At 37.1% G+C, this 15437-nt stretch overlaps 1 protein-coding gene across 4 annotated transcripts in view; it reads left to right on the forward strand.

The window, feature by feature from the left end:
• Positions 1–15437, forward strand: part of NEGR1 (neuronal growth regulator 1) — an 861528-nt gene that overhangs the window by 671357 nt on the left and 174734 nt on the right. For all 4 annotated transcript variants that reach the window (XM_047727677.1, XM_047727679.1, XM_047727680.1 and 1 more), the window contains exon 6: positions 1816–1967. In XM_047727677.1, coding sequence (XP_047583633.1) covers positions 1816–1967 — 152 coding nt within the window. The remainder of the gene's footprint in view (positions 1–1815; positions 1968–15437) is intronic.

Genomic DNA, 15437 nt, shown 5'->3' on the forward strand with positions numbered 1-15437 from the left:
TAAAGAAATATTTAGTACTAAAAGCTGAACATATTAAGGAGGAAAAAATACCATGCCATTTGGGCTATGAACTTACATAGCCCATATTTTTTTTTAAAGATTTTATTTATTTATTTGACAGACAGAGATCACAAGTAGGCAGAGAGGCAGACAGAGAGAGAGGAGGAAGCAGGCTCCCCGCTGAGCAGAGAGCCCGATGTGGGGCTCAATCCCAGGACTCTGGGATCATGACCTGAGCCGAAGGCAGAGGCTTTAACCCACTGAGCCACCCAGGCGCCCCTTACATAGCCCATATTGAGATCAGCACATCTTTTCATCATAAACTTTGGGATTAGTTAGGGAGATGTTATCATCTGGTTGGCATCCTCATTATTTCAGAATTCACATTTAGAAAGAGAATTTCTTGAGGGGTTTACTGGTCCCTGTGTAGTGGGGATGTCACCCAATACTGTTGATCTATGAACTTTTTGCCTTTTTTTTTTTTTTAAGATTTTATTTGTGAGAGAGAGAGAAAGAGAGCAGGGGAGAGGCAGAGGGAGAGGGAGAAGCAGACTCCCCACTGAACAGGGAGCCCAACATGACCTGGGGCTCAATCCCAGGACCCAGAGATCACAACCAGAGCTGAAGGCAGATGCTTAACCAACTGAGCCACCCAGGCACCCCAAACTATTTTTTTTTTTTTTTTTTTTTTAGTATTAAGTGCTTTGCAGGACTCAAATATAAAATAAAGTATGTCCATATGGCCCTACCTTTTGAGGAATTTAAACCAATTCAACTTATTTGGGTTGAAAAGACCTGTGTGCCCGGAAACTGCTACAGAGTACCATGCAAGAATGTGACTTTGATTTTAGAAATCCCACAACAATTTTGAGAGAAACATGCACAGAGAGAAAGGAAAAGAGTCATTTAAAGAGCATTAGAGTAGGAAACATAAGACATAGATCAGAACTGAGTGAGGAGGGAAGGATGCAGCTGGCAGAGATACAAGGGGCTGATGACCATTGGATGCAGATCAGGAAAAGAGTGAACCAGAGTGGGCTTGGCAAGCCTTGAGAACAGTGATGCTCTGCCAGCCTCTTGGAGAGTGAGACCTCTGCTGGTAAGCCTGGAGAAAGATTTTTGGGTAGTCAGGGTGGAACTGGGGAAAATAGAATCTTATACTGAGGCCCAGAAAGGTTAGAAGACTTTCCCAGCCACATCCTTTATATGTGGCCAAGATGAGAGTCAACTTGAAATGCTCTTCTCAATGCTAGACTGCTGCTTTTTTTCTAGGTTTAAAAGCAAGTCATCTGTCTGGGTCGTACATAGCAGCAGCAAAGTGGTGTTGACCCTAGACTCAGAACCATCTTATCACAGTTGTGGGGTTAACTTTCATGGGAGTCATCTGATATCATCTGAGATGGCTTAGACATATCCTAGCCAACTTTTTTAGAAACCGTCAGTTTGCATTTTTAGTAAAATCATTATATTTCATTTGCTTTACTCTTTCTCGACATTAACAGATGAGATGCCTTTGCTGTGATGTGTTTAGTTTTCTAAAATGCAAATCAATGTATGAATAGGACATGTGGAAATCGAAATTCAGTTTGCTGTAGAGCACAAATCCTCCCTTAGGAACAATCTACAGTTGTCAACCAGCTTCTCCTCCCTGATATCTACTAACGTAAGGAAAATATAATTGCACCATGATCACATTATATGCTAACATGAGTGTGGACAAAACTGTCTATGAGTTGCCATGACAACCCCAATAAAGATAAAACTAAAAATGGTATTCACACTGCATATTTACCTAGAATTTATTTTGTCTTCTAGGCTTTTCAATGGCCAACAAGGAATCATTATTCAAAACTTTAGCACAAGATCCATTCTCACTGTTACCAATGTGACACAGGAGCACTTCGGCAACTATACTTGTGTGGCTGCCAACAAGCTGGGCACAACCAATGCGAGCCTGCCTCTCAACCGTAAGTAATACAGTGTTGCCAAAATGCTCCCTGTGGGGGGGGGGGGGCCTTGGCTCCTGTCCATCAGCAGAAATAAAACGTGAGAATGGTGTATGTTCATTTTAGAACTCAGCCTGATGTGACACATCCCTTACACAGAGGAAACTTGGCCCCTAAATGGTATGGGTGTTTGAGAATTTTTGAATTCTTCTTGAAGTCCATATATGTTTAGAAAAGTGTTTTGGAGCTGAGAAAAGGGAAAATTTACCAAAATGATAGGACCCACTGAAAAATGTCTTCTGACTGAAGATGGTTTGGTGGGCTTTTGTTTGTTTTTGTTTTGTTTTGTTTTTAAAAATATATTACAGTGTCCTTAAGCATAGGTTAATTTCAGTTGAATTTACTTTGGGTTGGTTTTGTTTAGACATTCATCTTGGAATAGTGTAAATTTCACATGCCATATATAAAGTGAAAGAGTAAGTAAATGATCATGGACAGAGAATTTTATCCATACAGGTAATGCTTTTACTCAAAACTGTATTTGAAATACAACTTAAGGTTTTGCTTAAATAAATACTCTTTTTCTAATATATCTTGGTTCCTAGTCCATTTCTAAGGACTAGAAATGAAAAAGGAAGAACAAACATGAGGATCGCTTGAATGGAGAGACACCTAAGCTGATGTTTTTCTCCTACAATTACTTTTAGTGCTTTTCAAGAGCTGAATAAACAACACATTTTCAGAACCATAAGATATTCCTAATTTTCAAGTGGAGTATTTCTTAAAACATTCAAAGATTAGAAAGAATATACTATCTTTTCAGTTCCACAGAATTATCTGAATTATCCTTATCTTTTGTAGTTAATATTTTTATAGTAAGCTGACATATATTTATGTTATCATCCTGTGATAATAAGCTGTCTCTGAAAAATGTGGATATTGTGTAATTCATCACAGACATGATCACTTCCATCTTGCAGAAGTGAGGATGGGATATATAATACTTCCACTACTTAAAAATATACTGTAAAAACTGATTTTTTACATGATTTATGATTTACATGATTTATGAACTTTGAATTACCACAATTTAAGTACCTCTTTTATTAGTTAAAATATATTAGTTGTTAGTAGAAAATAATCATTTGAAAAGGATTTGCTTTATATACATATTAAAAACAACATATCACTTATTATTCTAGCTTAATATTACTTAATATTTCTTAATACCCACACTCTGAAAAACACTGCTTGCTATGCAATAGCTATAGTATAATAAGCTTGCTTAAGTTTCTTCCATGAGGATGATTTTTCGTGTAATTATGAATAATATAAACGATTAAAAATATTACAGAGCAGTGTGAATTCCCATTTAATGTAAATATTGATACTTCTTTGATATACCATTAATATTTTAAATGATTTAAATATTCAAGAACCTGAAAGAATAAATGAATTAAACAGGCAAAGTAAAGAAAAATTTAAGACTTAATAACACATTAACATTTTGGTATTTGAATTTCTAAATCACATTCTGATTTTTGAAACTGAAACATTAATGAATGTGACAAATTAGGAACAAATGTCACTTAAGTGTTTGTGGTGTTCTGGCAACTTTAATGCAACCATTTGGAAATAACTCACTGCTGAAAGGGCTTCTAAGCATTGTGTCTTTAGAATGGACTCTGATCATCTCCCTTTCCCAGTTGGTTCCTGGATGTAACAGTGCTATGAACTACTAGCACAATTTGATTGATTTGTCAACAAAGACGTAATATGCAAATCTTATCTGTAATTTTGAGCATAGCCCTAGAAGTCTAAAGAAGCATCTATACATTCAAAACTCTTGTGTGACCTCATCTGAAGCTCTTACTGCACTATTTCTATTTTGTACAGTAATTTTTTATATGCTTTTCATCTCTCTCTACCAAATTATGTTTGTTAAGAATATAGGATCAATACCTGATTCATTATGTTATCTCTCATATCACCAGGCACAGTGCTTGCTATCTAATAGGTAATCAATACATCTTTGGGGAGTAAATGAATTTGTTAAGCATTGAATAAGTGATTAAATAGCTAATGAATAAATGAATGAAAGAACTGGGTTTTAGATGTAAAATGTGTATTTGTAATCTCTAGATATGCAAGACAATAGCAGGAAGATTACAAGTAACACTTATTGTGAGCTTAAGGTAGACCAGATACCATTCTAATCTCTCTATATGAATTTGTTCATTTAATTCTCATGTGATCCAAAGAGGTAAATTCTATAATTTCCTTCTTACAGATGAGGAGACTAAGATGAATTAAAAATTTGGCCAAAGTCAAATGGTTAATAAATTACAAAGCAAAACCCTGAATCCCTTACTGTCTTTCTCCAGAGCCCAAGGTTTTAATTCTTACATTTCCCTGTCTCTTGCTATGAACGTAAAAGCATCAACTGAGTGTAAGATAAATTGCATCATTTGCAACATACTCTTCCAAAGCTAAACCTGTACATATAACATATTTTTCCTTCTTGTGTTTTTATCAACTTCTCTTTAATAATTTAGGGTGCTATTCTTCAACATATAAAGCTTTTAAAAACAAGTGTTTAGATGTAAACAACATACACCAGATACCAAATTTAAGGATATGAAAGATGAATGGGCTCAATGTTTGACTGAAAACTTACACAAAAATGAGACTCAGGGACATTTAAACACACATTTTTATGGCATTTATTTTTTTATTTTTTTAAATATTTTATTTATTTATTTGACACAGAGAAAGAGAGAGATCACAAGTAGGCAGAGCAGCAGGCAGAGAGAGAGGGGGAAGCAGGCTCCCCGCGGAGCAGAGAGCCCGATGCGGGGCTCGATCCCAGGACCCCGAGACCATGACCCGAGCCAAAGGCAGTGGCTTAACCCACTGAGCTACCCAGGCGCCCCTTTTTATGGCATTTAAAAAAATTTTTTCTTTTATTTTTTTTCAGTCTTCCAAGATTCATTGTTTATGCACCATGCATAAACAGTGCTCCATGCAATCCGTGCCCTCCTTAATACCCACCACCAGGCTCACCCAACCCCCGAGCCCCCTTCCCTCCAAAACCCTCAGTTTGTTTCTCAGAGTCCACAGTCTCTCATGGTTCATCTCCCCCTCCAATTTCCCCCAACTCACTTCTCTTCTCCAACTCCCTGTTATAGTCCTCCATGTTATTCCTTATGTTCTACAAGTAAGTGAAACCATATGATAGTTGACTCTCTCTGCTTAACTTATCTCATTCAGCATAATCTCCTCCAGTCCTGTCCATGTTGATACAAAAGTTGGGTATTCATTATGGAGGCATAATACTCCATTATATATATGAACCATATCTTCTTTATCCATTCATCCATTGAAGGGCATCTTTGCTCTTTCCACAGTTTGGTGACTGTCGCCATTGCTGCTATGAATATTGGGGTACAGATGGCCTTCCTTTTCACTACATCTATATCTTTGTGGTAAATACCCAGTAGTACAATCGCAGGGTCATAGGGTAGCTCTGTTTTTAATTTTTTGAGGAATCTCCACACTGTTTTCCAAAGTGGCTGCACCCACTTTCATTCCCAACAATAGTATAAGAGGGTTCCCCCTTTTCCACATCCTCTCCAACACTTGTTGTTTGCTGTCTTGTTAATTTTGGCCATTCTAACTGGTGTAAGGTGGTATCTCAATGTGGTTTTGATTTGAATCTCCCTAATGGCTAATGATGATGAACATTTTTTCATGTGTCTGTTGGCCATTTGTATATCTTCTTTGGAGAACTGTCTCTTCATGCCTTCTGCTCATTTCTTGACGTGATTATCTGTTTTGTGTATGTTGAGTTTGAGGAGTTGTTTATAGATCTTGGATGTCAGCCCTTTATCTGTAGTGTCATTTGCGAATATCTTCTCCCATTCTGTGGGTTGCCTCTTTGTTTTGACTGTTTACTTTGCTCTGTAGAAGCTTTTGATCCTGTGGAAGTCCCAAAAGTTCATTTTCACTTTTGTTTCCTTTGCCTTTGGAGACTTTTCTCTTTGGATGGTATAATTATCCAACATAGGCATTGTGAATCTATAAACTATATTATGGGGAAAGACAGTTTTCTTGAAGTCCACATGATGCTAGCTGGAAATTATACTGTTACTTGAGAAGAGCTTTTGCTTCACAAGGTCTATGAATGGAAGAGTCTTCAACTTCTAAATTGATCCAAGATGAAGCCAATTGTATGCTGACCTAGTATTAGAATATGACCAGCTGTTAAAAATTTATTGCTGAAGATCAGCCCTTCCTATAGTTAAGGGACTATGTAAAGCTAGCTTGCCCATTTTCTTATCTAAGAGAAAAGAAAGAGACTCCAAAAATTCTGTCATTTGTGTACATGGTGATATTTGGAATATGCCATGAATAAGAAAATTTCTATGTTTTCATGGTTTGTATCCCTGATAGTTCATACACTCAAAGACAGGGTTATCAGAAATGTGCTTTGCCTAGTATAGTGTTTATACATAGCAAACACTCAAACTGATTGAGAATAGCTTTCCAACAAAGCTTTAGCCACTCAGAATCAGCTCCCTAGCCATAACTACTTAGGATTAATCTTGGACTGAGGCAGTCTACTCCTGGTTCCTAACAACCTGCATTTCCTAGATCACCAAGAAGACAGAAGGCAAGAAGCAATAATTTAGAGCTTTGGTATAACTAAGACCATTTAAAAAAAAAAAAAGGCAATATCCTTTGGGGTGTGTGTGTGTGTGTTTCACATAAAATGAGTCAAGCAGGCCTGGGATTGAATCCCATTTTTACTACATATCAGTTATGTGTGACTTTGAGTGAGCAAATGCTGCAAAGCCTTGGTTAATTCATTGATAAGATGAGGGCACTACCAGCTCCCATCTATAGGATAAAAATTAAATGGGATGATGCATGTAAAGCATTTATCATCAGCCTGGAACAAAGTAAACAATAAATGTTAGCCATTGTAATTATATTATATCCCCTAAGAACACTCAGTTCACAAAGCAATATATAGATGGCTGACTTTATTTGTTGACCCAGTACCCAACACTTTACTAAGGATTTAGATGGTAAACTGTCCCTGGCAAGCGAGGGAGAAGGCATGCAAATCTGAAATAATGTCCCAACTCTAGCTTGTAACTTAACCTCATCCTTAGTCAGTGCAGGGACCAGTCTTTGTGGCACTGATTCTAGATTAAATATGATGTTTGCTGCATAGAAGTTCAGACATCTAGGAGATTCAAAAAGTAAAGGCAAAACTAAAACAATTGTTCTATTTTCAGGATTAAATAATTTATTCAATAGCAACAACCTTCATTCATTTTATATATATATATATAAAATTATACATATATATGTGTGTGTATATATATATATATATATATATATATATATATATATATTGCCTACAATGTACGTGTGTGTGTGTGTGTGTGTGTGTGTGTGTGTGTATATATATATATATATATATATATATACAGAAAAGAAAAGAATTAAGGATCTGGAAACCGATCCTTAGAGAGTTCCCTCAGATGAATGAGAGGAGAAGAATAAGAAAGATTTCTGTAATGCAGTTCAGGAATGGTAGCATACCAGGGCAGAGAAGAGGCTCTGAATCTGGTCTTGAGGGCCATGAAAGGACTGTCATCCAAGTTAGGTAATATCACTATAAGAATTATAACTAAGATACAACTCAGAATTTCATTTTAGCCACCACTGTATCATTTTCAAAGACAGATGTTTGCAGAGTTCATTCAAGAACAATCATGACCACAGTGTACAGTGGCACAAATAAGATAATGATCAACTCAGTCTTAGTGACTGAGGGAGAACTGTAGAGATGTCCCTTGAACAAAGAATGTTAGGATTGAGTCTGGGTGTGAAATGGTTACAGGGCTGGGAGTGGGAATATTCTAATATGAACCAGCCATTCTAAAGACATGGCAGTGTGAAACAATCTGATACATTTGAAGACATGGTAGTATCTTTATAGGGTAAGAGTAAAAAGTGGGAGAAGAGAGTATTGAGGGATGACTGGACATCATCTCTCAGTGGAATTAGAAATATGTAGAATTTGGACAGAAAGGGCTGCAAATGAGCTCGGACTTTATCCCTCTGGTTTTGGAGAGCCACTGAAGGATTTTCAATAAAGGAAGGACATGAGCAGATTTCCTTTCTGAAAGACATTCTTAGGTAATGTGAGGGCTAAAGCCAAGTATTACATTTAAAAGAAGATAATTCCACAAAAAGAGGGGCAGAGGTGAGAGAGTGGAGAGAAATTCGGAGAGTTAATGACCAAATGTGGAGAGAATAAGAAGGGAACTGTAGGAGTGCAGGTAATTCCTAACATTTAGTTGGGTAAGATTAATCAAGATAGAACATGAGAAGAGGATTAGCATTTTCAGATTTGGGGAGTAGGGAGAGATTGAAAGAAGAAAATGACTTTAATTTTAGAGGTTGAAAGAAGAAAAGTACCTCAACTAGAGGCAATGTTCAGTAGGTAGCTGGATGTAAAGTCCAGAATGGAGATACAATTTGGAAGTTATCAGAATGGAGGTGGTCATTTCAGTCATGTATAGCAAAAAGCTGAGGAAGGACCAAAATCCAAGTAAAATCAGCATTGAGGAATGAGCAGAAGAGTTGAATCATTCTGTAGAAGCTCATGGATTCAGTGTGGAGAGATGCCAGAGGAAGATCAGTGTCATGGTAGCCACAGGAGGATACTCCTTCAAGAAGAGGGATGGTCAGCAGTGTCCTGTGCTACAGCAGATCAGAAAAGTCTGAAAATTAACCACTGAAAGGAAGAACACAGGCTGATGATCTGCCTTGGCACTTTAGCGGCTGGTCTGAATTGGGCTTGCTTTATGATTAATAGGTCCGGTGGCCATGTGTATCTCAACCCCTCCCTGACCGGCAATGGCAAAGAAGCAGTACATCAGTTTTTGGTGAATCATCCTTCCCATGCTTCTTGTTCTTCTGCAAGCCTCCTTCATTCTCAGTTTGTGAGCCTCTTTTCTCACATTTTTCTTCAGTCCCAGAGAAACAAGAAAGGACTAATTTAAAATGAGGTCACCTTAAACCCCTTTGCCTTCCATAGCCTGTAGGCTTTAGACTATAATAGTAAGAGGACTCTAATTCTAAGCAGAGATGTTAGTAACTTCATAAGTAGAATTACTTTAGGTAAGGAATATATAATTTCTCAAGTTAGAGGAAAGCAAAATTTATGTTAGGAAAACTATGGGAAACCTAGTATACAATGAATCTCTCCCCTTGTAGGTCATCTGTACAGAAATTTCTGAAACATAGCCTTCATTGAAAACATCTGTGTGTGTGTGTATGTGTGTATGTGTAAAAAATAGAGAGAGAAAAATATCTGCAGATCAGTAGAGACCAGCCTCAGGAAAGAAGTGCTTTAACAAATTAATAATAGATGATAGCATGCCAACTATTCATAGCAAAATTCCTTATTAAGTTAAAAAAAAAATGGGGGATTCAGAATTATTTGGGATTTTATATTATTTTTCAGTTGTGTTTTTCGTTTCCTGAACATGAGCAACTGAAAGAGATGATTCCTTTAAGTCTTCCCGTTAAAGAATATGAACCGAATGATCTCATCCTGCCATCTACGGGTCCAATTCATCAAATTTGCATCATTATTTGATTGTAATTCAGTAACCAATAGAAGTCATTTCTATAGGTAAAATATGTTGTATATGCTTTGTTTCTCACCTTCTTAAAAAAAAAAAGACACAAAGAATCACAATCTAAAGGGAAATAAGGAAAGAATTAGTTAAGAAGGAAAAAATCTTAGCCGTATAAACAAAGTGCTTAAAAATCACATACCTTTGGTTTAATACACCTTTCTCTTGAGATCTAATGTATGAAAATATTTGGGACAAGTCAAGTTTTAATATTAATAGAGTCCTTGCATACAGATTTACATAGATAACAATAATACTGCTCCAGTGGTTGGTGCCAAATTCCTCTTTCTAGTGTTTCCAAAAGTGGGGTGTCAAATCTATTGCTAGAATATAGGTCCTAATGATGTGATAAGGACTTCTTTTCTTGGGGGTATGTGTGTGTGTGTTTGTGTGTGTGTGTATGTGCACGCACATGCATTTACTCAAATAATAAAGCATTTGCCTCAGAAATATTACACATACAATATTCAAAGGACTCACCAAAACTTTGTCTTTTCCCTGCCTTAGCAACCCTGTGGAGACAATAATGAAGTTCCAATTTCAAATGTTTTATACTATCAATGCTATTTATGTTTCTGGGAAATCTCCTTTCATGTTAAAGGATATTTCTTCCCAGTCTGTTTAATTTGATGGACACCTTCTTTTTGAGATTAAAAAAAAAAAAAAAAAGTCAATAGCTGGTATCCAAAAGGAAAATGGAAGAGCCTATTGAAGAAAGTAAGAATGTGGCTGGCATAACAGTTTTTCCTTGTTTAGATCCGACTGAGGCAGGCAAACGTTATTTTTTGACTGATTTGTTGAATATGGAGCCAGCTGTGCCCTTGCAAGTAATATTTCAGCTCTCTGCTTGCTTCAAATGTCCCCACATGCCAGTAAGCAACTGTATGGGCTCTCTGTTACTTTTGTGTATTATAATGAACCCTGATTCCATGTGAAAGGTGGTACCACAAATTTGAATGATTCATATTTTAGATTGAAATTGATCTCCCCTCCTGGAGCTTAAAAGAGATAGGAATTTCATTTTGGTTGAAAGAGGCAGTAATAAATTTAGACTTGGTGATTATTGAAGACAGTGTGCTACGTGAGCCAACTAGCTTTATCCTCACAGCTTTAAGATGTTAATGGAAAGCCTTCCCTGGATGTTCTGGAAATAAATATTTGACAAAAATTAGGTTTGCAGTTGTAGCTGGACTTTGATATCAAAACTACATCAACACACTGAATGGCACTTGGCTAAACTGAAATACATACATACATAATCGTCACACACATAATGGAGGTATACAAATTTGCTGAAAGGCAGTATGAGGGAAGCAAGAAGATCTTTTCCTCCCTGACCTTATTCCTAGAAGCCTTGTGTGTTCTCAAGAAGCTAGACACAAAATAGGCATTCGGTGCCTTCCATGAGAGACGATACCCAATAGGTTGGAACCGGTGGAGCTCCAGTTCACCAAGTCCCCACTAGTAAGAGCCAAACACAGATGCTAACAGTGCCCTAGCCATGTCAAATGGCAGAACTTTAAACGTAGAGTAGTCTCAGCTTTACCTAGTTGGTTTTTCACCAACTTTTTAAAGCAGTGGATTCCTTTCTTTCCCCTAATAAAACCTGATGCAAGCCCTTGGTATAGAACAAAGATAAAACTGGAGTTCATTTGGTTGATTTGGAGGTAAATGTGGAAAATCCTGTCTTTTTCCTCCATATCACACTGGAATGTGGAAATCCTGTCTTTTTCCTCCATATCACACTGCACAGTGACCCTGAGGCCCATCAAAAAGGCACAGAGTTGCACGAGATTTGGTTTGAAAACTTTCGGTCTAGACCAGTTCTTTCACTTTATAGGTGAGGGAGCTCAAAGTTGTATATTGTCAGAGCAGACAACCCTACAATTCCTACTCTTGTTCCAATGCTCTTTCTGCTACACACGCCAACTACCGAATGCTTTGAAAGCAAATGGATCTGAGTCAAAGCCATAGTTCCCTATTTGGGATGTCGCACGTTATTCTCGCAATCCCAATCTTTAAACTTCAGTTGTCCCATCTATAAAATAGGGGAAATAACTTAGTTTTATCTGGTTCTGGTGAAGATCAAATGATACAGGGTATGTAAAATAGCTAATATGGTGCCTCATTAAACGTCAGTTTCCTTTTCTTTCTTTCCTGGTATGGATGATCCAAACATTGAAGGGTAACCAGTGCAGCTTAGTCTCTGTAACCCCAGTAACTGTGTAACTTTATCTCACTGGGTATTCGAGGACAGCGCTGGTTCTTTAATTCATTTACTCATGTACTTATGTATATCACTATGATACTGTCTCTTTTATTAGAATTATTAATTAAATCAGCCATGCATATAAACATTCACTTGTAATGATGAAAAAAAAAAGGTGGTCAGGTTGATAGAGAGGGTTGTACAAGATTAATTACCCTACTGATGTGTTTCTCTCAGGTTAAGAGGCAATTTGACAGCTGCATCCTCAAGCTACTGAAGCTATGCATATATCCCCATGGTTGACAAAGGGTCAGTAAATGCCAAAGGGAGAACGCAGCTTTGGCATTTGCTGTTGTCATTGATCAGCATTGAAATGTAGCAGGTTTTGGGAATTAGGTACCAAAAAGATACTGAGAAATCAAAAGGAGTTTCAAAATTAACCGTAAAATTTTATTAGGGATCCTAGCCTAAGAGACAGGCAATTTAGGTTCTTGCCCTTACTCGGAGAAGTCCTTAAGTAAACCACTTCATTCTCTGGCCTCAGTTTCCTCATCTATAAAATGAAGAGATAAAATATACTCAAATTCTCTTTCAGCTATCATACTTCAAGATTCTAAAAAAAATCTATGTATGTTTAAAAGAAATGGTATTTATGTATTGGTTGTTATTAAAAACAGTTACACTTACTCCTTAACAAAGTAGAAAGGCTGCCAATATTTTCCCCTTCCGTACATTTTTGTCATTGAACCCGAAATTATTTTTTATTGACAGGGAAAAAAAGTATTTTAATGTATTTTGCTCTGTGGTGAGTTTCCATAAAGTTTAGCTCAATAGCACTGCTGGCCTAATCATTTTGTCATCTCTACAAAGAATTTTACTCTCCGGGGAAATTTCCTTTATGTTCACAGTTTCAATTCTGTCGGCCAATAACCTATGAAAAGGCACTAGAATAGATCTTCTTGCTTGCTATTTCACAAAACTCTAACCCTTATAACAAATTAGGCCAAAATGTGACCTTGTATATATGGGAGCGGTGGCTATTAAGATTTTGTAAAAATGAAAACATGCCAACATTTCCAGCTTGAAGAAAAGATATTACCAGTCTCTACCTTCAGTAGTGCCTTTCCCAATCTTTTCCCTGACAAAGCATATCAGAGGTCCTGTGAGCTATTCCCCTCCCAGTGATTTCTAAGTAAGTCTCTTAGAGAATACTTAGCCAGCGTGCATTATTTTCCCCGTAGCAGTGACTGGATTTGAAGCATGATCCAATAGTGTGAGCACATGATAAGGTAGCAGTCTGAGCCACTCCCCCCACTTCCACTTTGGTGCCATGATTTCTTTTTCTGAAAAATGTAAATGTGACCTCTCACATAAGATTCAGAGATATAAGTGAAGAAGATGATTATTATGAAGTCCTGAGTGCCATTATTATTAAACTCCCCATTTCTCCTCAGGCAACACGAAACATAATTAATAGAGCACATTACCAAAAGAAAAAGTAAAGTGAAATTGGATTTTTTTTTCTGTTTTGATGTTCCAAATAAAGGAAAAAAGAGGAAGAATTAATTGTGAAAGCAATGATATTTCAATGGGCCACATTTTATCTAAAGCACTGTAAATTCTGTTTTAGTAGCCATAAAACTGCTGGGGAAGAAATCGAAATGGCATGTCCTCTTGAATGTGTCTATTCAGCATACACTGGATTTCCTTCCTTATAAATATAATCCAATTGTGATTTCTCTCCAGAGACACAAATTAGATATCTGCCCAGTATATACTTAAGTAAGATTTGAATAAATCAAGCAAGACTTGCTTGCATGAAAATGTTATTTCACCTATGGCATGGCCAGAGGTTTTTAGTAAGTTAGATTTTTTCCAAGTTTATCCTTTTTTTTGTTAACCAGCTTTCTCTTTCAGTGATTTTAAAGTAAAGAAATAACTCGAGTAACCCAGCTCTAAAATGTGGTATTAGATAGTTGCATGCTCTTCAGTTTCCTTTGATTTTTTTAAAATCAATCCAATTAGTGCATATGTGGAACAGCCTAATTAGTGAGGCAGATCATAATTCTTGTAAAAAAAAAAACAAACCATTAGAGTCACCACTCAGTCCACTTAAAAGGAGTCACAAGTTTTCTAAAATACTTCCTAAGACAGGATTTAGCAACATGTTTTTCTAAAACTGACAGGATTATAGTCCACGTTTTAAGAATTCGTGGTCGTACCTGTAGGAGAATTCATATATTCTCAAAAGATAATAATTTCTTTGGAGCACTATAGTTTATCTTATAATAATACGCTTACCCAAATGTAGATAATATCTATAATCAAACTATTTGACTAGGCAGACACACTTTTAGGAAGACTCACATAAGCTTTGAATGCACAACTCTGCAGTCTTGACTCTGCTGGAAAACAATAAATGGAAAGTGTTTATTTCTCTCAAGCTGGCATATGGCTGTTGGAGTCCATATTTGACATCCTTGCTTACACCCACTTTGCTTCATACTCCAGAATCACCTGTGTATCTTGAACATCCCTCCTGCCGGCAGCACCTGAAAGAATGGGTCTCATATGCCAAAATATTCTTAGACTGCCACACATCATCATCATCATAATCTTCTATTTACTTTTTTCCTTTGTTAGCATATTCCCTGATCCTTTCCTCCCATTTTCCTTCCCTTCTCCTCCTTCTCCTCCTCCACCTCCTTCTTCTTCTATATTTTTAAAAGATAAAAGACAATGTTCATAGCAGCCATGGCCACGGTCGCCAAACTGTGGAAAGAACCAAGATGCCCTTCAACGGACGAATGAATAAGGAAGATGTGGTCCATATACACTATGGAGTATTATGCCTCCATCAGAAAGGATGAATACCCAACTTTTATATCAACATGGATGGGACTGGAAGAGATTATGCTGAGTGAAATAAGTCAAGCAGAGAGAGTCAATTATCATATGGTTTCGCTTATTTGTGGAGCATAACAAATAGCATGGAGGACAAGGGGAGTTAGAGAGGAGAAGGGAGTTGAGGGAAATTGGAAGGGGAGGTGAACCATGAGAGACTATGGACTCTGAAAAACAATCTGAGGGTTTTGAAGGGGTGGGGGGTGGGAGGTTGGGGGAACCAGGTGGTGGGTATTAGAGAGGACACGGATTGCATGGAGCACTGGGTGTGGTGCAAAAACAATGAATACTGTTATGCTGAAAATAAATTAAAAAAAATGAAAAAAAAAAGATTAACTAATATGTAACAATGTCTTTTTAGATTCACATGCTTTCTGGATCATGCCCTCCTTTTTTTTCTTTTTTTCTTTCTTTCTCTTTCTCTCATTTTTCCTCAACTCTGGGACTTAATCATCACCAAAACAGATAAATAGATGCTTCTCTAACCAGGAATAGAGATTTGGGACAGAACTGAACAGCCCTGAGAATAGGCAGCTCAAAAATTGCTTTTGAAAGCTTCATCACCGAAAATGTAATCAAACTTAGTTTACCCAAAATTGATTTAAGTTGCAGCCTAAGGGCCAACCTCTGACCAGGGCAGTGTTCGCACTGGCATCG

This window comes from Lutra lutra, chromosome 4, assembly GCF_902655055.1.
Source record: "Lutra lutra chromosome 4, mLutLut1.2, whole genome shotgun sequence".
Taxonomy (NCBI): domain Eukaryota; kingdom Metazoa; phylum Chordata; class Mammalia; order Carnivora; family Mustelidae; genus Lutra; species Lutra lutra.